This window comes from Musca vetustissima, unplaced genomic scaffold, assembly GCF_032173495.1.
Source record: "Musca vetustissima isolate MV318-11 ecotype Yass unplaced genomic scaffold, APGP_CSIRO_Mvet_v1 utg317391, whole genome shotgun sequence".
In the NCBI taxonomy this organism is placed as follows: domain Eukaryota; kingdom Metazoa; phylum Arthropoda; class Insecta; order Diptera; family Muscidae; genus Musca; species Musca vetustissima.
The window spans coordinates 3,039-25,563 of NW_026882465.1; the positions used below are offsets into that span (position 1 = coordinate 3,039).

At 39.1% G+C, this 22,525-nt stretch overlaps 1 protein-coding gene across 1 annotated transcript; it reads left to right on the plus strand.

Moving 5' to 3' along the window:
* The first annotated feature begins 9,148 nt into the window (after window positions 1-9,148).
* LOC133328886 (sialin-like) lies at window positions 9,149-22,408 on the plus strand. The gene is made up of 7 exons (XM_061537396.1): window positions 9,149-9,158; window positions 13,925-14,310; window positions 18,313-18,561; window positions 18,621-19,076; window positions 19,146-19,278; window positions 21,841-22,082; window positions 22,151-22,408. Exons 1-7 carry the CDS (start codon window positions 9,149-9,151, stop codon window positions 22,406-22,408), a joined length of 1,734 nt encoding a protein of 577 aa, XP_061393380.1.
* The last annotated feature ends 117 nt before the right edge of the window (window positions 22,409-22,525 follow it).

Consider the following 22,525-nt stretch of genomic DNA (forward strand, 5'->3'; position numbering starts at 1 on the left):
CTGAAAAAACAATTTGTCGTTATTGTATGTAAATCTCTAGTATAACTTGAATTACGTTATTACTTTATTTCTTCTTCTTCTCATTTTCATAAATATATACTATATGATTTTTTGTAATAATAACATCCACAAACACACATACATATATACACATACACTTATACTATACATACCGTATGTCTAATGATTGCTATTCCTTGAATAAAAACAAAAAAAGAGATTAGAGGTCTTAGAAGGATAGGCAACAATTATGAATCATTTTTAATATGAATAGGAGGGTTTATGAACTTTACAGTTTCTTAAAAATATTGTTATATTAAATATAAACAATTAATGTACCCTATATTGTTTAGAATAAAAATTACCTTGGATATCTTCGAAATATGTTACGCTGCTATTTGATCAAATAGTTCAAAGGGTTTTACTGTCTTTATAGGTATATTTAAAATTTATATTTTTAAAATATATATCTTGGACATTTGTAACATGCTATTTTGAAATTTAAAAAAGGAAATTAAAAGTGTTTCATATTTAAATTTAATTTATTTATGTAAAGACCGTGACCTCTACTTCCCTAAAGATATTAATTATATTTTTTAAATATATTCTTTTGGTTATTAAAAGTTTATATTTTTAAAAATGGATCAATACATTAAACTCCACCCTAGACATATTTCGAATCTATTTTTGCCAAATATATATATATCTTTGATCAGTAAAATTTGATTTTTAAAAAGGTGTTTTATTCCCTCTTTATTTTGAATATATTTGTCTGATTTTCTGGAATAGCAATTATAGATATATTCACATACATATACATACATTACAGAAACAAATAAACAACAACAAGTATACATATATGTTATATACATTTATATGATTATTTTAAATAATATATATTATAATTATTATTATTATTACTATATATTACTAACCTATCCATTGGATATTAATGGTTAATTGAGTTATATTTCTAATTTGGCGGAACGAAAAATAAATGTGAATAATTAAAATTAAAAACAAACAAGGATTATAGAGTACAGAATTATGTCAGGGAGGATGTACAAATAGGTGAACTCTGTAGGTGATGAAGGAAGTCTTTATAGACGAGCTGAAGAGGGAGTCTTTATAGACGAGCTGAAGAGGGAGTCTTTATAGACGAGCTGAAGAGGGAGTCTTTATAGACGAGCTGAAGAGGGAGTCTTTATAGACGAGCAATAGAGGGAGTCTTTATAGACGAGCGATAGAGGGAGTCTTTATAGACGAGCGATAGAGGGAGTCTTTATAGACGAGCGATAGAGGGAGTCTTTATAGACGAGCGATAGAGGGAGTCTTTATAGACGAGCGATAGAGGGAGTCTTTATAGACGAGCGATAGAGGGAGTCTTTATAGACGAGCGATAGAGGGAGTCTTTATAGACGATCGATAGAGGGAGTCTTTATAGACGAGCGTTAGAGGGAGTCTTTATAGACGAGTGATTGAGGGAGTCTTTATAGACGAACGATAGAGGGAGTCTTTATAGACGAGCTGAAGAGGGAGTCTATATAGACTAGCTGAAGAGGGAGTTTATATAGACGAGCTGAAGAGGGAGTCTATATAGACGAGCTGAAGTGCCAGTGAGTCTATATAGACGAGCTGAAGAGGGAGTCTATATAGACGAGCTGAAGAGGGAGTCTATATAGACGAGCTGAAGAGGGAGTCTATATAGACGAGCTGAAGAGGGAGTCTATATAGACGAGCTGAAGAGGGAGTCTATATAGACGAGCTGAAGAGGGAGTCTATATAGACGAGCTGAAGAGGGAGTCTATATAGACGAGCTGAAGAGGGAGTCTATATAGACGAGCTGAAGAGGGAGTCTATATAGACGAGCTGAAGAGGGAGTCTATATAGACGAGCTGAAGAGGGAGTCTATATAGACGAGCTGAAGAGGGAGTCTATATAGACGAGCTGAAGAGGGAGTCTATATAGACGAGCTGAAGAGGGAGTCTATATAGACGAGCTGAAGAGGGAGTCTATATAGACGAGCTGAAGAGGGAGTCTATATAGACGAGCTGAAGAGGGAGTCTATATAGACGAGCTGAAGAGGGAGTCTATATAGACGAGCTGAAGAGGGAGTCTATATAGACGAGCTGAAGAGGGAGTCTATATAGACGAGCTGAAGAGGGAGTCTTTATAGACGAGCTGAAGAGGGAGTCTTTATAGACGAGCGATAGAGGGAGTCTTTATAGACGAGCGATAGAGGGAGTCTATATAGACGAGCTGAAGAGGGAGTCTATATAGACGAGCTGAAGAGGGAGTCTATATAGACGAGCTGAAGAGGGAGTCTATATAGACGAGCTGAAGAGGGAGTCTATATAGACGAGCTGAAGAGGGAGTCTATATAGACGAGCTGAAGAGGGAGTCTATATAGACGAGCTGAAGAGGGAGTCTATATAGACGAGCTGAAGAGGGAGTCTATATAGACGAGCTGAAGAGGGAGTCTATATAGACGAGCTGAAGAGGGAGTCTATATAGACGAGCTGAAGAGGGAGTCTTTATAGACGAGCTCAAGAGGGAGTATTTATAGACGAGCTCAAGAGGGAGTCTTTATAGACGAGCTCAAGAGGGAGTCTTTATAGACGAGCTCAAGAGGGAGTCTTTATAGACGAGCTCAAGAGGGAGTCTTTATAGACGAGCTCAAGAGGGAGTCTTTATAGACGAGCTCAAGAGGGAGTCTTTATAGACGAGCTCAAGAGGGAGTCTTTATAGACGAGCTGAAGAGGGAGTCTTTATAGACGAGCAGAAGAGGGAGTCTTTATAGACGAGCTGAAGAGGGAGTCTTTATAGACGAGCTGAAGAGGGAGTCTTTATAGACGAGCTGAAGAGGGAGTCTTTATAGACGAGCTGAAGAGGGAGTCTTTATAGACGAGCTGAAGAGGGAGTCTTTATAGACGAGCTGAAGAGGGAGTCTTTATAGACGAGCTGAAGAGGGAGTCTTTATAGACGAGCTGAAGAGGGAGTCTTTATAGACGAGCTGAAGAGGGAGTCTTTATAGACGAGCTGAAGAGGGAGTCTTTATATACGAGTCTATATAGTCGAGCTGAAGAGGGAGTCTTTATAGACGAGCTGAAGAGGGAGTCTTTATAGACGAGCGATAGAGGGAGTCTTTATAGACGAGCGATAGAGGGAGTCTTTATAGACGAGCTGAAGAGGGAGTCTTTATAGACGAGCTGAAGAGGGAGTCTTTATAGACGAGCTGAAGAGGGAGTCTTTATAGACGAGCTGAAGAGGGAGTCTTTATAGACGAGCTGAAGAGGGAGTCTTTATAGACGAGCTGAAGAGGGAGTCTTTATAGACGAGCGATAGAGGGAGTCTTTATAGACGAGCGATAGAGGGAGTCTTTATAGACGAGCGATAGAGGGAGTCTTTATAGACGAGCGATAGAGGGAGTCTTTATAGACGAGCGATAGAGGGAGTCTTTATAGACGAGCTGAAGAGGGAGTCTTTATAGACGAGCGATAGGCAACTTTTTACACTAGGTGGAGGGAGTTTTAATATATATTTCTTCTTGTCCGAACAAGGTGTTATTCTTTCAAAAAATTTAAAATATCTGAAAATCTTTAACCTAAAGAAGCGTGTACATCATAAAAACTATATATGCCATGCTTTTATCTTAACTGAGGTCTATATCACTACAGGTCATAATTATATTGACGTATTTTAAATTTTTGGTATAATTCGTTTGGTTTTTGTTTTACTGCGGGAATTTTATCTTTATGATCAATTTCGATGCCTTGACCATTTCTCTTCCGGAGAGATAATTTAAATATGGAAATATGTAGAAAGTTGATATCAAATATAAGGTAACCATATGGGATAAGGTATGTGTGTATGTGATTACACGTGATCAATGCAAGAGAACATTGTTGAAAATGTCGGAAAATGGACCTATATTGGAGTATTTGAAATTTGTTTTTATTTTTGGGCGATTTTTTATCTTTACGATCATTATAATGCCTTGACCATTTTCTTCCGGATAATTTAAATATTAAAATGTAGAAAGTTGTTATCAAATGTAAGGTAACCGTATAGGATATTCATTTACGATAAGGTATGTATGTATGTAATTACACGTTATCATGACAAGAGAAAATTGGTGAAAAAGTCGGAATATCAACAAAGGAAAATGGACCTTTGATACACATCCAAAAAATACATTCAAAACATATCGCAGAAGGGAAATAAGATATCTTTTAAGGTCTAATGAAAGAATTGATTTTGTAAAAAAAATATTTTTGAAGGTCTCGAAGGCATGGATTTAAAAATAAATATATTTTTAGGATCTAGAAGGTGCAGGGGCAGGCGTCTACTGTGAAAGGCTAGGCCTTGAGTTAACCTACAAGCTGTATTGCAACTGTAGTGTTTTCCAAGTTGAAATCTTCGCGATTTGGAAGGCAGCGGAATTGATAAAAAGTCTGGATGCAGAGGACGTTGAACCGGTGACCCATCTTCGTGGATAGTCAAGCGGCTGTTAAAGACATCAAATCTTGTTATATAAAATCTGAGGCCGTTCTCAAGTGTAGAACTGCTTTGGAAGAACTTACGTACAGCGATCGGTTGTGTTGGGTACCAGGACACCCAGGCATCTTGGGTAATGAAAGATCAGACGAACTAGCTAGACGAGGATCTCAATCCACAGTAATTGATGACTCAATCAAACCACCCATATGTCATCTTTACCGGAACTTTGAGGCGTTCTTCGACGAAAGAGCCTATGAACTTTGGCACAACAAACATAGATGCAACGTGTCAAGTTAGATTTGGCCGACTCTGTCTACCAAAAGGACGCACTCACTGTTGAACCTGAGCAAAGCTGAAATAAGAGTAATGACAGCGATCATTACTGGTCATTGCAATATCAGGGTCTTTACTAGTAAATGGGATCTTGATGTAATTGATTACTGTAGACTCTGCTTTGACGAGGAGGAGACGGAGACAATTGAGCATCTCCTGTGTCACAGTCCAGCCCTGACTTACAGGCGGCATAGACTAGTGAGTGCTTATTTTCCACAGAGTCTTAGCTGCTTCTCAACAACTGAACCTGCTCTAATCTACAGCATAATTAGATACCTAAAGCGGTTGGGAAAGTACAACCTTGACACGTAATATATCTTCTGTCGGATGTCTGTAGCCATCGACATTATTCCAAACTTACCTTCTTATATCTTCTTGTAAGCTTCTCATCTCTCTTTATTTCCCCAATGTTCTCTGCCCTATAGATCTCTCCTTATCTCTTTTCTTCTCGTGGATGATCACAACGGACCTGACGTTTTCAGAGTGCTGCAGCCACATAAGTGACTGCTCATCCACAAACCTAACCTAAAAAATCCTCACCTTCTAGTGAAAGTGTGGATATAAATAAAAATAGTTTTGAATGTTTAGTAATGGCTTGAATTTAAAAAAAAATATATATTTTTTTGAGAACTTTAAAAAAATTATGTGAAGGCATAGCAAATTTTTTTAAGGTCTGGCGAAGGAAAGGATTTTTTTGAAGGTCTATCGTAGGCGAGGATATTTTAAATTTTTTTTTTCAGGTTCCACTCAGTGCGTGGATTTTAAAAAAAAAAAATAATTTTTTTAAGATGTAGCAAAGGTGAGAATTTTTTGATAAAATATTTTTTGAAGGTCTAGCGAAGGCTAGGATATTTTTAAAAAAATATTTCTGAAGGTCTAACGAAAGTGAGGAAAAATATTTTTTGAAGTTCTATCGAAGGCCAGAATGTTTTAAACAAATTTTTTTAATGTAAATGGGTAGATTAAAAAAATCTATACTTAACCACGGGGTAGATTCATAAAAAAATATTTTTTCAATACTTATTTGTAGTTTTTCAATACTTAATCATGGCGTAAATGTTTTAAAACATATTTTTTAATACTTAAATAAGACGAATATAAAAAATTATTTTAATAAATAACCAATGTGTAGATTTAAAATTTTTTTTTTTCAAAACTCGACCAAAGCGCAGATTTTTAAAAAAATATTTCTACAGGCAGTCACCATCAGGTATGTAAAGCCAGGTATGTATAGAGCGGGATTAGTTGGTCTATATCGACTGCCATCAGCTGGTATATTTATACAGCCAAATTTTTCTGTTGGGCGCCAAATGTGGGATCTGGTGGTTTAGATTATTAAACAAATTTGGTAGGACGTTGTGTCACTTAGTTGTCTGGGTACACTTTTTAATTCGTCGTATTTATTTATTTTTTTGGTTGGCCGCCATCTGTAGGCTTTAGTGCTCCAGAGAAAGGATTTAGAAGGTAGGACGTTGCACCACATAGGTGTCTGGGTACCCTTTTCAAATCGTCGTATTTTATATTTTATTTGTTGGGCGCCATCTTTGGGCTCTGGTGGTCTAGATATAGGATTAAAGAGGCAGGACGTTGCGCCACTTAAATACATATTTTTTGGACTTTTTGGTCTAGAGGTAGAGTTTAGAAGGTAGGACGTTGCTTCACTTAGGTGTCTGGTTATACTGTTGTTGGGCGCTATCTGTGGCCTCTGGTGTCCGAGAGTTAGGATTTAGAAGGTAAAACGTTGCGACTCCTAGGAGTCTGGGTACGACTTTTAATTCGGAATTTTCTACACTTTTCTGTTGGGCGGCATATTTACGCTATGGTGGGCTAAATATAGGATTCGGCTTTCAATTCGGAATTTCCTACATTTTTCTGTTGGGCGCCATCTGTAGGCTGTGGTGGTCTGGTGATATAATTAAAAAATTAGGTAGGGCGTTGCGTCATTTAGGTGTCTGGATACACTTCTCGATTAGTCGTTTATTTTATATATATTTTTTATTGGGCGCCATCTGTGGCGTCTGTTGGTCTAGTGTTAGGATTTAGAAGATAGGACGTTGCGTCCCTTATGTGTCTAGGTACCCTAACTGTTCAATTCGTCATATATTATATATAGATTTGTTGGGCGCCATCTGTTGCTGCTGGTGCTCCAGGGATAGCTGTCTGTGTACCCTTTTTAATTCGTCGTGTTTTATAAAGTTTTTGTTGGTCGCCATCTGTAGATTCTGGTGGTCTAGCGTAAGGGTGTAGAAGGTAGGATATTGCGCCCCTAGGGGTCTGCGTACGGATTTCAATTCGACATTTTCTACACTTTTCTGTTGGGCGCCATTTTTACGCTGTGGTGGGCTAAATATAGGATAATGAAGATTCGCTAAATTTTACATGATATTTTACTTGTCCGTGGGGGAACGGGTTTATAGTGAAGAGTTTTACATGAGGTGGAAGTTGTAGATTGTTCCATAACATTCGCCTATGCAATTCACCACATTATATCCATTACGGCGAAATACGTCTAGTATAATACATAAGTTTTCTGTTGGGCGCCATCTGTAGGCTTTAGTACTCCAGAGATAGAAATAAGAAGGTAGGATATAATGCCACAAGTTTCTGAGTTCGTCTTCCGATTCGATGAAAAGACCGCCAACATTTGGTCTATAGAGACAGTCAACAGTTGGTCTATATAGAAAGTCAGTAGCTGGTTTATAAAGACAGCTTTCAGTTAGTCACCACCTGTTCTGTTCAGAAAGCCATCGGCTAGGATGTCATAATCTGGCCCTCAAATACAAAACAAAACGTTTCATAATATTTAAATATTGTCTATATATTTTTTTCAAACTTTTCCAAATACTATCTACCGTGCAAGTTGTGCGTTAATGTTTTTATTATTAAATTTTTATTATTTTTTGTTTATATTCTAAAATAAAAAATGATTTTGCAAAACAAAAAATAGCATCCCAAAATTGCGGAAAAACAAGAAAAAAAACTGGAAATAAAGATAAATGCAAAAAAAAAAAAAAAAAATGTGAACTTATCACCGATGTTGATGGGCTCATCATCATCACATTGTTTACTGCTGCCCGGTTGGCTGACTGGCAGCTAGGCTCGGGGTATTATAAATTTAGAAATGTTGATATAAATATAGGCGACAAGCGTTTGTTTGTTTTTTTTTGTTATTTTCTAACTTTTATTACATACTAACATAGTAAATTTTCATAACATAGCGACGACGATCAGAACGATCACAGCCACAGCCAGAAAGAAAGTAAGAATGCCGCTGAGGCCTGCTGTTATCACTGCGCAAACAACAATAATAAAAAAACAACAACAACAACAACAAAAACAACACACAAAGTCTACGTTGGGAGAACTCTGCTCAGTCGATGGTGTTATTAAGCAGATCCATGTCAAATGCCTAGCATTCTGCTCGTGATATTCCAAACGGACAGATCAAATCAAGTGACAGTGAAATTAGTCTAGTCGGCCGATAAAGTGACTCTCTTTCGGATTGGGATCGGTAGTAACTGACTATCTTTCATCACAGCACCACCTACAGAAAAAGGTTGGTTGGTCGGTCGATCGGTCGTTCGTTCGTTGTCGGCATACTACTATCGTATAGATCCAATCCAAGAGGCTAAACGGTTGACGTACATTTCGGATCATCTGTGTGATCTTGGGTTTTCGGTATTCTTGAGTGATTTGAAAAAAAAAAATGAAAATTTGAAAAAAAATAATAATTAAAATTAAAAGCAAGACGCAATCATTACCGTCATCATCATCATCATAATTATAATTATTTGCTGGACATTGCTGGCTGGATGTGTGTGTATGTTTGTGTCCGGAAAATCTACCCACATTTTTTTTTGCATCTAATTAAACGGCCAAGAAATTACAATAAATGTTTTATAAAAAAAAATATGAGATATTTTTAAATAATAATTACCGTCATAATAATAATAATTAATTGCCGGACAGAAGCAAGTGCTTGGGTGTGTGTTCTGAAAAAATCACTCAATCCACATTCTTGTGATTCTAACTAATAAAACTAACTGATAAATTACAAATATTTTTTTTTAATAATAAAACTTGATTTTTTTAATAACTGAAATTATATTTTTCTTGGGAACAGCTGATTTTTTTTTTGAAAAAAAAATCGTTTGCGAAAAAAGTAAACAATTAATTTCAAGTGCTCTAATAAATTTTGCCAGATTGTGTGTGTGGCAAAAAATAAAATCGAATAAATGAAATTAATCATATCACAAACTGAAAACTTAACAGAAATCAATTTAATTTATTAGCCGGCCGAATCAGGAAATCAAACATGTCTAATGGTAAGTGTGTAAACGGAAAAATTATGAATGGAATTAAAAAGAGGCGTGGATTTTTTTTAAAATAATTTTTTAGGGACCCATATATGACGTGGATTTTTTTAAAAATAATTTTTTAGGGACCCATATATGGCGTGGATTTTTTTAAAAATAATTTTTAGGGACCCATATATGGCGTGGATTTTTTTAAAAATAATTTTTTAGGGACCCATATATGGCGTGGATTTTTTTAAAAATAATTTTTTAGGGACCCATATATGGCGTGGATTTTTTAAAAATAATTTTTTAGGGACCCATATATGGCGTGGATTTTTTAAAAATAATTTTTTAGGGACCCATATATGGCGTGGATTTTTTAAAAATAATTTTTTAGGGACCCATATATGGCGTGGATTTTTTTAAAAATAATTTTTAGGGACCCATATATGGCGTGGATTTTTTTAAAAATAATTTTTAGGGACCCATATATGGCGTGGATTTTTTAAAAATAATTTTTTAGGGACCCATATATGGCGTGGATTTTTTTAAAAATAATTTTTTAGGGACCCATATATGGCGTGGATTTTTTTAAAAATAATTTTTTAGAGACCCATATATGGCGTGGATTTTTTTAAAAATAATTTTTTAGGGACCCATATATGGCGTGGATTTTTTTAAAAATAATTTTTTAGGGACCCATATATGGCGTGGATTTTTTTAAAAATAATTTTTTAGGGACCCATATATGGCGTGGATTTTTTTAAAAATAATTTTTTAGGAACCCATATATGGCGTGGATTTTTTAAAAATAATTTTTTAGGGACCTATATATGGCGTGGATTTTTTTAAAAATAATTTTTTAGGGACCCATATATGGCGTTTTTTTTTTTAATAATTTTTTAGGGACCCATATATGGCGTGGATTTTTTTAAAAATAATTTTTTAGGGACCCATATATGGCGTGGATTTTTTAAAAATATTTTTAACAGACCAATAATTTCTGATTTTCTATACCCTACACAACTATGTTGTCAGGGTATTATAGCCTTGTGCAGCCCCAAGAGTTTGTAACGCCGCGAAATATTGGTCCTAGACCCACCTTTATGTATACCGATCGTCATATCTCGACTAGCTGAGTCGATCTAGACATGTGTGGACGTCCGTCCGTCTGTCCATTATAATTTGTAAACACAATTCAGGCCACAGTTATGGTCCAATCTTCACGAAATTTTGCATGTAGGATGGGTTCTGTCCAATGAAGACCCCAATTGTTTTTGATAAAAATCGGTTAATATTTAGAGGATGAAATTGACCAAATACTTATTTTTCAGTTTTTCTGGTCGCTCCAGAGGCCGCAATTAGGGCCCTTAAAGGTGGGTCTAGGACCGATCATCATATCTCGACTAGCTGAGTCGATCTAGACATGTGTGGACGTCCGTCCGTCTGTCCATTATAGTTTGTAAACACGATTCAGGCCACAGTTATGGTCCAATCTTCACGAAATTTTGCATGTAGGATGGGTTCTGACCAATGAAGACCCCAATTGCTTTTGATAAAAATCGGTTAATATTTAGAGGATGAAATTGACCAAATACTTATTTTTCAGTTTTTCTGGTCGCTCCAGAGGCCGCAATTAGGGCCCTTAAAGGTGGGTCTAGGACCGATCATCATATCTCGACTAGCTGAGTCGATCTAGACATGTGTGGACGTCCGTCTGTCCATTATAATTTGTAAACACAATTCAGGCCACAGTTATGGTCCAATCTTCACGAAATTTTGTATGTAGGATGGGTTCTGACCAATGAAGACCCCAATTGCTTTTGGTAAAGATCGGTTAATATTTAGGGGATGAAATGGACCAAGTACTTAATTTTTTTCAGTTTTTCTGGTCGCTCCAGAGGCCGCAATTAGGGCCCGAACATTGCGAAATTTTACATGGAGAGGGGGATCGGGGTAGAGAATAGGCATGCCTATTTTGATAAATAGAACCTGACTTTTATGTGAAAAATTACAAAAATTTGTATTCTATGGCATATATATTTACTCCTGCAGGATGTAGACCCTATAAGTTGATAGTATATCCAAGCGGAGTTGTTTACCTTTAACTTGATACCAATTATATTGTCGTATGTACTCGGGTATGGGAGTTACACTCAAATATTTACAGGTACTTGCGTAGTCAGATATTATTTAATAACCCTGGCCCGGAATAAATATCCGCAGAATGTTAGAGTTGCGTGGTAGTTGTCTGGGGTATCGTATGGTCGGTCCGTCCGACTATACTGCTACGATCACTGGTTTTAAATATTTCTCATTTGCCTTGTGTGATTCTTCCTTAAATATCGCTTTCGAAACCCAAATAGCTGATTCGTGATCTTAGGAATATCCTTGTTGTGCTGTGCTATCCTGAAGCTTCTTCTTCGCAGATTTTCAGCGATTATCTGATCTTTTGGAGATCTAACATACTACGCCGTTTCCGACGTACAGGTGTCATCTGCTGTATCTGTTTACTGTGATTCTTCCTAATTTTTCGGTTCATTCTGGCCAATTTGTAGCCCTATGCTTGTTAATATCCTTGTGCATCACTGAATATTCGATTCATCCTGGCCACTTTTCGCCTTGGAGCCACAGATAGTTACTATTTTTTGTCGTGAGTTTGACTAGCTAACTCCGTCTAACTCTTTTTTTGCCTCTTCATAGGAATATCCTTGCCTTCTGGGCTATCCTGAAGCGTCTTTTTCGTAGATGTTCAGCGATTATCTGATATTTCGAGGATTTCAGAAAAACTACGCCGCTTCCGAGGTACAGGTGTCATCTGCTTACAGTGATTCTTCCTAATTTTTCGATTCATTCTGGCCAATTTTTAGCCGCTTGTTACTATCCTTGTGTATGACTGAATTTTCGATTCATCCTGGCCACTTTTCGTTTTAGAGCCACATATAGTTACTATTTTTTTGTCGTGACTTTGGCTAGCTAACTCCGTCTACCTCTTTTTTTGCCTCTTCACAGATCCGGCATTCTAACATGGTTCTGACGAAGTTTGAGAGTTCGCCTGTCTCGGAAAGTTAGTTCGAAAAGCCTCGAAAAGTTAGTTCGAACTCATTTGCTAATTGGTAGGGTTCTACAGATGCTAGGGTTCTACGGATGGTAGGGTTCTACAGATGGTAGGGTTCTACCAAGGCATTCACATCTGTGCAACCTTTAGGTTAACCTTAAAATCTCCCTTCAGTTCACCTATAAAGACAGTACACCAGGTAAACATCAGATCGTATATAAAGACAGCCAACACTTGATCTCTTAAGCCAGCCTTCGGATGGTCTTTGGCAGACCTGGCTAGTTTATAAGTACCACCATCAACTGGTATATAATTTCCCCTTCTGTTCGCCTATGAAGACATCTTTCAGATGGGTTCATAAAATATCCCTATAAATTTTACTTGCCTAACTTCATGAATTCCCTCTTTAATTCGGTTATAAGTAATATCTGCATTTGTCCCATAAAGACCTTAGACTTTCTGTCTGTCCTATAGAGACTCCCTTCAGCTCGCTTATAAATACTCCTTTCAGCAGGTCTATAGAGGAGACATTCATAAGCTCGTCTGTAATGACTCCCTTAAACTTGTCTGCAAAAACTCCCTTTTGTTCTTCCAAAAAAACTCCCTTTGGAGATCAATGAGCACTGCATACCTTTAGGCAAAACAAAATGTGCAACTCACAGCTGATCGGGTACGAAGAGCATATTTTTGACGCAAAGAATGTCAGAACCTCATTACTGATTAAAATTGCTATTTATCAAGGCCTATCTACACGTAAAAAAACGCAAAAACCCATGGGAAAAATTCTACACAGCTCGTTAATAAATTCCCGCTTTGGAGATCAATGTCTTCTGCATACTTTTAGGCTAAACAAAATGCGCAACTCACAGCTGATCGGTTCCAAATATCATATTTTTGGCACAATGAATGTCGGAACCTCATAATAGTTTAAAAATTATTTCATTAAGACCCATTTAAATATTCAAATTTAGAAACCATGGATAACAATTCTATTTAGCTCGTCCAAAAATATTATCTTTATAGATCCACGCCTTCTGCACACTTTTAGGCAAAACCAAATACGCAACTTACAGCTGAACGGGTCCGAATAGCATATTTTAGATACAATGAATGTCAGAATCTCATTATTGTTTAAAAATTATTTCATTAAGGGCCATTTTCATATAAAAAAAAATTCTAAAAACCATGGATAAAAACTCTTTCATAAATATTCTCTTTGAAGAAGCTGATCAGATATGAATTGCATTTTTTTGACATAACGAATGTCATAACCTTATTTTTGCTTAAAAATTATTTTATCAAGACCCCTTAAAATATAAAAGAATCGAAAAGTCATGTACAACAATTCTCTTCTGCTCGCCCAATTATATACTCCCTTAGGAGATCAATGAATGCTGCATATTTTTAGGCAAAACAAAATGTAAGATGAACAGCTGATTATGTCTGAATTGTTTATTTTTGGCACAATGAATGTCATAACATCATTATTGATTAAAAATGATTACCTTAAAGTCCATTCAAATATAAAAAAATAGAATCGATGTGGATAAAAACTACCTTTAACGATCAATGTGTTCTGCATACTTTTAGGCAAAATAAAATGTTCAAAACACAGCTGATTGGGTCTGAATAGCATATTTTTGACACTTTGAATAACGTAACCTCATTATTGATTTTAAAAAATTCACAAATCCGATACTTTATTTAATTTCAAATATTTTTTTTCCTCTTGCAGTTCAGGCCCGTACCGTTTTATGGTATCTGGTATTTATCGGCTTTGCCGTCAATTATATGATACGCATCAATTTGAATATTACAATTGTGGAAATGGTTGTATCGACAAAAAGTAAGACGATATCAGCGGCGGCGGCGGCGACAACAACAACATCATCTCCGGCAGCAGCAGTTGCCTCTGAAGCATTTGATGCCTTGGCAGAATTGCCGGCATCATTGCGCTCCGCGTCATCGATGTCTGGTGAAATAAGCGATTATAACACTACAACAATAGCAACAATAACTGCGAAGACTACTGAGGAACTAAATGCTGGCGAACGGTATAATAGCACTTCTTCCGGACATTTGCATGAGAATCTAAAGAATGATGCAGCAGCATCATCGCATGTAAGTCAATGAATTTGGAGGTTAGAATGTGTGGCGATGATGAATGAATGAATAGTTGAATAAATCAGCTGGCAAAGTGACACACCAGTACCTGGTTATTGTTGCTGGTTCCATGGCGCTGATTTAATTTAACATGATAAAATTAATTCATGCACTCACTCACTTGTTCGCACGCTCGCTCACTTAGCCACTTAGGCTAGCGTAATCTGTAATCAATCTTACACCATACACCAGCTAACGAGTAGGCGAGCGGGTTAGTTTAAATTGAAGCCGGTATTTGTTGTTGTAGTTTTGGTTCACTGGCAAGCTGCCGAGAAAAAAAAATAGAACAAATATTGCGGATATTTTTCTTTTTTCATTTTATTAAGTTTTGAATTCGTGATTAGATTTATTTGTGAGAGTTTGGACAATGAATCTCATGGCGAATTAATGCTGATATAGAAATGCGTGGGAGTAATTTATTTGTAGATAAATTTCGGGGAAATAAAACAAAAACAAATTATGGAAACAATTTTTAAAAAATAAAATAATAGAGAGATGAATAAAAATTTTACTAGGTTCGAAGTGATTGCTTTTCAGTTGTATATAAAGGTGAGAAGAGCGCTGCATGTAAACTTCACAGCTGACTGTACCAGAAGTTGGTATTTTTGATCCAACAAATACAAAATATTCAAAAGTATTCCTCTAGGAACCATTAGAATCCAAAATCCAAAAAAATGAAAAATGAGTGCTGCATACTTTTAGGCAAAATCAAGATGTAAAACTCACAGCTGATTCGACCAGAAGTTCACATTTTTGATTCCAAATGTTTAAAAATGTTCACTCAAGGACCATTAGATTCCAATTTTATATAAATATTCTGACTCCAGGTCTTTAAGTCTTTTTATCTCGTCTATAAAGGCTCTCTTCAGCTCCCCTACAAAGACTCCCTTCAGCTCGCCTATGAAGACTCCCTTTATGTCATCTATAAAGGCTATCTTCAGCTCGTCTATAAAGACTCCCTCTATCGCTCGTCTATAAATACTCCAGAGATCAATTAAGATTCCTTCCAGAGATCGTCAATTAAGATTCTTTCCTCAGTTTTCTAGTCTCTTCAGTTCGTCTATAAAGACTCCCTTCAGCTCGTCTATAAAGACTCCCTCTATCGCTCGTCTATAAAGACTCCCTCTATCGCTCGTCTATAAAGACTCCCTCTATCGCTCGTCTATAAAGACTCCCTCTATCGCTCGTCTATAAAGACTCCCACTATCGCTCGTCTATAAAGACTCCCACTATCGCTCGTCTATAAAAACTCCCTCTATCGCTCGTCTATAAACACTCCCTCTTCAGCTCGTCTATAAAGACTCCCTCTTCAGCTCGTCTATAAAGACTCCCTCTTCAGCTCGTCTATAAAGACTCCCTCTTCAGCTCGTCTATAAAGACTCCCTCTTCAGCTCGTCTATAAAGACTCCCTCTTCAGCTCGTCTATAAAGACTCCCTCTTCAGCTCGTCTATAAAGACTCCCTCTTCAGCTCGTCTATAAAGACTCCCTCTTCAGCTCGTCTATAAAGACTCCCTCTATCGCTCGTCTATAAAGACTCCCTCTATCGCTCGTCTATAAAGACTCCCTCTATCGCTCGTCTATAAAGACTCCCTCTATCGCTCGTCTATAAAGACTCCCTCTATCGCTCGTCTATAAAGACTCCCTCTATCGCTCGTCTATAAAGACTCCCTCTATCGCTCGTCTATAAAGACTCCCTCTATCGCTCGCCTTTGAAAAGACTTCCTCCATCGCTCCTCTATATAAAGACTCCCTATATCGCTCGTCTATAAAGACTCCCTATATCGCTCGTCTATAAAGACTCCCTATATCGCTCGTCTATAAAGACTCCCTATATCGCTCGTCTATAAAGACTCCCTATATCGCTCGTCTATAAAGACTCCCTATATCGCTCGTCTATAAAGACTCCCTATATCGCTCGTCTATAAAGACTCCCTTCAGCTAGTCTATAAATACTCCCTCTATCGCTCGCCTATAAAGACTCCTTCTATCGCTCGCCTATAAAGACTCCTTCTATCGCTCGTCTATAAAGACTCCCTCTATCGCTCGTCTATAAAGACTCCCTCTATCGCTCGTCTATAAAGACTCCCTCTATCGCTCGTCTATAAAGACTCCCTCTATCGCTCGTCTATAAAGACTCCCTCTATCGCTCGTCTATAAAGACTCCCTCTATCGCTCGTCTATAAAGACTCCCTCTATCGCTCGTCTATAAAGACTCCCTCTATCGCTCGCCTATAAAGACTCCCTCTATCGTTCGTCTATAAAGACTCCCTCTATCACTCGTCTATAAAGACTCCCTCTATCGCTCGTCTATAAAGACTCCCTGTATCGCTCGTCTATAAAGACTCCCTCTATCGCTCGTCTATAAAGACTCTCTCTTCAGCTCGTCTATAAAGACTCTCTCTATCGCTCGTCTATAAAGACTCCCTCTATCACTCGTCTATAAAGACTCCTTCTATCGCTCGTCTATAAAGACTCCCTCTATTGCTCGTCTATAAAGACTCCCTCTATTGCTCGTCTATAAAGACTCCCTCTATTGCTCGTCTATAAAGACTCCCTCTATTGCTCGTCTATAAAGACTCCCTCTATCGCTCGTCTATAAAGACTCCCTCTATCGCTCGTCTATAAAGACTCCCTCTATCGCTCGTCTATAAAGACTCCCTCTATTGCTCGTCTATAAAGACTCCCTCTATTGCTCGTCTATAAAGACTCCCTCTATTGCTCGTCTATAAAGACTCCCTCTATCGCTCGTCTATAAAGACTCCCTCTATCGCTCGTCTATAAAGACTCCGTCTATCGCTCGTCTATAAAGACTCCCTCTATCGCTCGTCTATAAAGACTCCGTCTATCGCTCGTCTATAAAGACTCCGTCTATCGCTCGTCTATAAAGACTCCCTCTATCGCTCGTCTATAAAGACTCCCTCTATCGCTCGTCTATAAAGACTCCCTCTATCGCTCGTCTATAAAGACTCCGTCTATCGCTCGTCTATAAAGACTCCCTCTATCGCTCGTCTATAAAGACTCCCTCTATCGCTCGTCTATAAAGACTCCCTCTATCGCTCGTCTATAAAGACTCCCTCTATCGCTCGCCTATAAAGACTCCCTCTATCGCTCGTCTATAAAGACTCCCTCTATCGCTCGTCTATAAAGACTCCCTCTATCGCTCGTCTATAAAGACTCCCTCTATCGCTCGTCTATAAAGACTCCCTCTATCGCTCGTCTATAAAGACTCCCTCTATCGCTCGTCTATAAAGACTCCCTCTATCGCTCGTCTATAAAGACTCCCTCTATCGCTCGTCTATAAAGACTCCCTCTATCGCTCGCCTATAAAGACTCCCTCTATCGCTCGTCTATAAAGACTCCCTCTATCGCTCGTCTATAAAGACTCCCTCTATCGCTCGTCTATAAAGACTCCCTCTATCGCTCGTCTATATAGACTTTCTCTATCGCTCGTCTATAAAGACTCCCTCTATCGCTCGTCTATAATGACTCCCTCTATCGCTCGTCTATAAAGACTCCCTCTATCGCTCGTCTATAAAGACTCCCTCTGTCGCTCGTCTATAAAGACTCCCTCTGTCGCTCGTCTATAAAGACTCCCTCTTCAGCTCGTCTATAAAGACTTCCTTCAGCTCGGCTATAAAGGCTCCCTCTTCAGCCTGTCTACAAAAACTTCTTCAGATCTCCTTAAACGCTACCTCCTGATCAAGTATGACAACCCTTTCCGCGTCTATAAAAACTACCTATAATTCCTCTATAAATATTCCCCCCAGAGCTTCTCTACAAAGGCTCCCTCAAGACGCCATCATTAGATCCTCCATAAAGACTCCCTCCATACCTCATTTTTTTGTTATATTGTGAAAGACTGTTGTGTGTTTTTAGGCGTCCTTAATGCAAATACAATCAGCTGATCGTCTCTATTTTTAATTTTAAACCCTACTTTTTTCATTCTTCATTATTTTCAGCTCATTCCCCATGAACAGGTGCGCTTCAATTGGAATGAATACCAGCAGGGTTTAGTATTGGGTTCCTTTTTCTGGGCCCATTGGGTGACACAGATACCTGGTGGTATTTTGGCCAAAAAATATGGTACCAAATTGGTATTTGGTCTGGCAAATGCCATTGGCTGTTGGATGTGTTTCCTGATACCCTATGTATCACATTGGGATTATAGGGCCCTCATAGTACTAAGGGTCCTGCAAGGATTGGTTACGGTAAGTTTTGAGAAATATTCTAAAATATGAAATCCAATATTGTCTATTATCATTTTCAGGGTCTTGCCTGGCCTGCTATGCATGTGTTGACCGCCAAATGGATTCCGCCCAATGAACGCAGTAAATTCGTGACAGCCTATTTGGGTAGTTCGGTGGGCATAGCTGTCTTCTATCCCTTCTTTGGTTACATTATGCATTGGGGTTCATGGATTTGGGTCTATCATTTCTGTGGTATTTTGGGTACCGTGTGGTGGTTCGGTTGGCTTTTCTTTGTCTATGATTCACCGGCTCAACATCCACGTATTAGTGAATCGGAAGTGAGATATATTGAAAAGTCGCTGGGTGCATCGGTTCATAGTGCCAAGGCTGTGGGGACACCATGGAAGGAAATTTTACTTTCCCGTCCGGTGTGGATGAATGTCATTGCCCAATGGGGTGGTATATGGGGCTTGTTTACGCTAATGACTCAAGCTCCGACATATTTCCGTGTCATACACAATTGGAATATTCGAGCGGTATGTGAGAGGAGGTGCTTGACAGGTTTTAAGAGATTTTAATTTTGTTTTGGAATATTTTTTTTTCAGACTGGCATATTATCTGGCCTGCCCCATTTGATGCGCATGATTTTCGCCTATTTCTTTTCCTTATTTGCCGATTATCTGCTAAGGACAGAGAAAATGAGCCGAACAAATCTGAGGAAATTGGCAACGGCAATTTGTAAGTTCTAGATTTAAAAAATGGGATACAGTAATGGTTGCCTGAGGTATTTTTTCTATAGAAGTCGGATTTTTTTTCTATAGAAAAAATACCTCAGGATCTGAAGTCGGATTTTTTATAAAATCTCTAAAACTGAGGTCGGAATTTTTTCTGTAGAAAAAAAGTCACCTCAGGAGCTGAGGTCGGAATTTTTTCCATAGAAAAAAAGTCACCTCAGGAGCTGAGGTTGGATTTTTTTCTATAGAAAAAAAAGTCACCTCAGGAGCTGAGGTCGGATTTTGTCTATAGAAAAAAGTCACCCCGGGAGCTGAGGTCGGATTTTTTTCTATAGAAAAAAAAGTCACCTCAGGAGCTGAGGTTGGATTTTTTTTCTATAGAAAAAAAGTCACCTCAGGAGCTGAGGTCGGTAGAAGAAAAGTCACCTCAGGAACTGAGGTTGGATTTTTTTCTATAGAAAAAATAACCTCTGGAATGAGGACGGATTTTTTTTTTGGAAAAAAGTCACCCCGGGAGCTGAGGTCGGATTTTTTTCTACACTAAAAAAATATTTTTAAAAAATCGACGGTTTTTCAATTTCTGAACATTATAACGAGTGGTTTTATCTAAGGCTGAAGTAAGCTCAGTCGCTGCCAGGGTCAACCTAAGGACCCACAAACCATAAGTAAAAACACGAGTGATTACAATTTCAATCTTTATTATAATACTCTGGTGTTTACAATATGAATACAGTATTTTTCGGTTAATTGAACCTACGGTTAATTGGTTTCCACGCTTAATTGAACCACATGATGGGTCAAAAATATTTCATTTCAAAGTAAGCGGGTTCGGATAATTGGTTCCTCGGTTAATTGAACAAAAATTTGTGCAAATTTTGATGTGCAATTAACCGAAAAATACTGTAATAGTCTGGAGGTGAGATAAGCTTTTATGTTGGAATCTTCTAATCGGTAATGGTAGCTGGGTGTGGACGTCGGATCGTTAATAGTCGGCTGGTTACAGTCGGCTCGGGGGTGGTTAAGTCGGCTCGCAACTAATTGGCTGGTTGGTATTCGGGTTGTACGGCTGGTTACAGTCGGCTTGAAGACACTCGGCTAGCTGATGTCGGTACGTTGGAGATCGGCTGGCTACAGTCGGCTCGTTGGGGATCGGCTGGTTACAGTCGGTTCGAAGATACTCGGCTAGCTGATATCCGCTCGTTGAAGATCGGCTGGCTACAGTCGGCTCGTTGAGGATCGGCTAGCTGCTGTCGGTACGTTGGAGATCGACTGGCTACAGACGGCTCGAAGATACTCGGCTAGCTGATGTCGGCTCGTTGAAGATCGGCTGGCTACAGTCGGCTCGTTGAGGATCGGCTAGCTGCTGTCGGTACGTTGGAGATCGGCTGGCTACAGTCGGCTCGAAGATACTCGGTTAGCTGATGTCGGCTCGTTGAAGATCGGCTGGCTACAGTCGGCTCGTTGAGGATCGGCTAGCTGCTGTCGGTACGTTGGAGATCGGCTGGCTACAGTCGGCTCGAAGATACTCGGCTAGCTGATGTCGGCTCGTTGGTGTTCGGTTGGATGCAATCGGCTCGTAGGTACTCGGTTTGCTACAGTCGGCTCGTTGGTGTTCGGTTGGATGCAATCGGCTCGTAGGTACTCGGCTTGCTACAGTCGGCTCGTTGAAGATCGGTTGGATGTAATCGGCTCTCGGCTTGCTACAGTCGGCTCGTCGGGGATCAGGGCAGGATACAGTCGACTCGTTGTTGGTCGGCAGGTTCGGGGTTTTCAGGGTTCGGGTTTGTCAGGGTTCGGTTAGTAGTTATTAGTACGGAGCTAGCTATGAGCGGGGGAGCTAGCTATGAGCGGGGAGCTAGCTATGAGCAGGGAGCTAGCTATGAGCGGGGAGCTGGCTATGAGCGAGGAGCTTGCAAAGAGCGAGGAGCTGGCAAAGAGCGGGAGCTTGCAAAGAGCGAGGAGCTGGCTATGAGCGAGGAGCTGGCTATGAGCGAGGAGCTGGCTATGAGCGAGGAGCTGGCAAAGAGCGGGGAGCTGGCTATGAGCGAGGAGCTGGCTATGAGCGAGGAGCTTGCAAAGAGCGAGGAGCTGGCTATGAGCGAGGAGCTTGCAAAGAGCGAGGAGCTGGCAAGGAGCGAGGAGCTGGCAAAGAGCGGGAGAGCTGGCTATGAGCGAGGAGCTGGCAAAGAGCGGGGGAGCTGGCTATGAGCGAGGCCGAATCGTCGTTAACATTCACCAGTATACGAGACTGCGGACAAGCCACACATCTTCGTCACTCGTAGTTCGGTAACGTCCGAGGTCGACCACTTCGGCATGGCAAAGTGGAACATATAACCGTATGGTACTATGAAGTGAATGAGAATTATTGTGTACTTCAAAGAAGTTGTCTGTTATTTAATGCAATGAAGTTGAAGTACGCAGGTAATGATACTGGCTTAGGTTTAGGGTGAGACGTTATTTACTACTAAATATTGAGGTGGGTTGACATTAACTGGGGTCGTGCATAATGTATGAAACGGTCACGTTACAACATTTTTTTATTAATTTTTTCCCTTATCGCTTCTAGGTTGCATTGTCAAGGGTCTGGTGGTGGTGGCCTTGGCCTATTTCGGCCACAATTCTACGGCAGCCATTGTCCTTCTCACCGTGGCAACAATGTTCCATGGTGCAGTGTCATCGGGCCCCCTGGCCTCTATTGTGGATATTGCACCCAATTTTGCGGGGATTGTGTTGGGTATTAGTGGCATGATTGGTGTGCTGCCGGGATTCATATCACCCTATATTGTGGGCGTATTGACCCTGGGAAATGTAAGGCGGATATTCTATAAAAATTTTCAGTAATTAAAAAAATTAATAATTTTTTGTTTCTTTTACAGCAAACCTTTGAATCCTGGAAATATGTCTTCCTAATATGTGCCGCCATGCTAATTGGCAGCGGTGTCCTGTATGTCCTCTTCGCCGAATCCACATTACAGAAGTGGAATGACTATAACTCCCGGGCGGATGACAAGGAGTTAATGCAGCTAACCAAAGATGATTTAATTACGGCAAAAGTCAATCTAAATAAGACTGAAGACATTAAGGCGGAGAGTGAAGTGGCGGACGAGGAGAAAGTTCAAAATACCTCAGGTTAATTAAGAAACGAAACAGTCAGGAGAAGTTAGGTTAATTAGCGGACAGAAACACAAACAGGTTGCAAATGTTTTTTTTTGTGATATTAAGTGTATTATTTTCGTTTTTTATTTTATTAA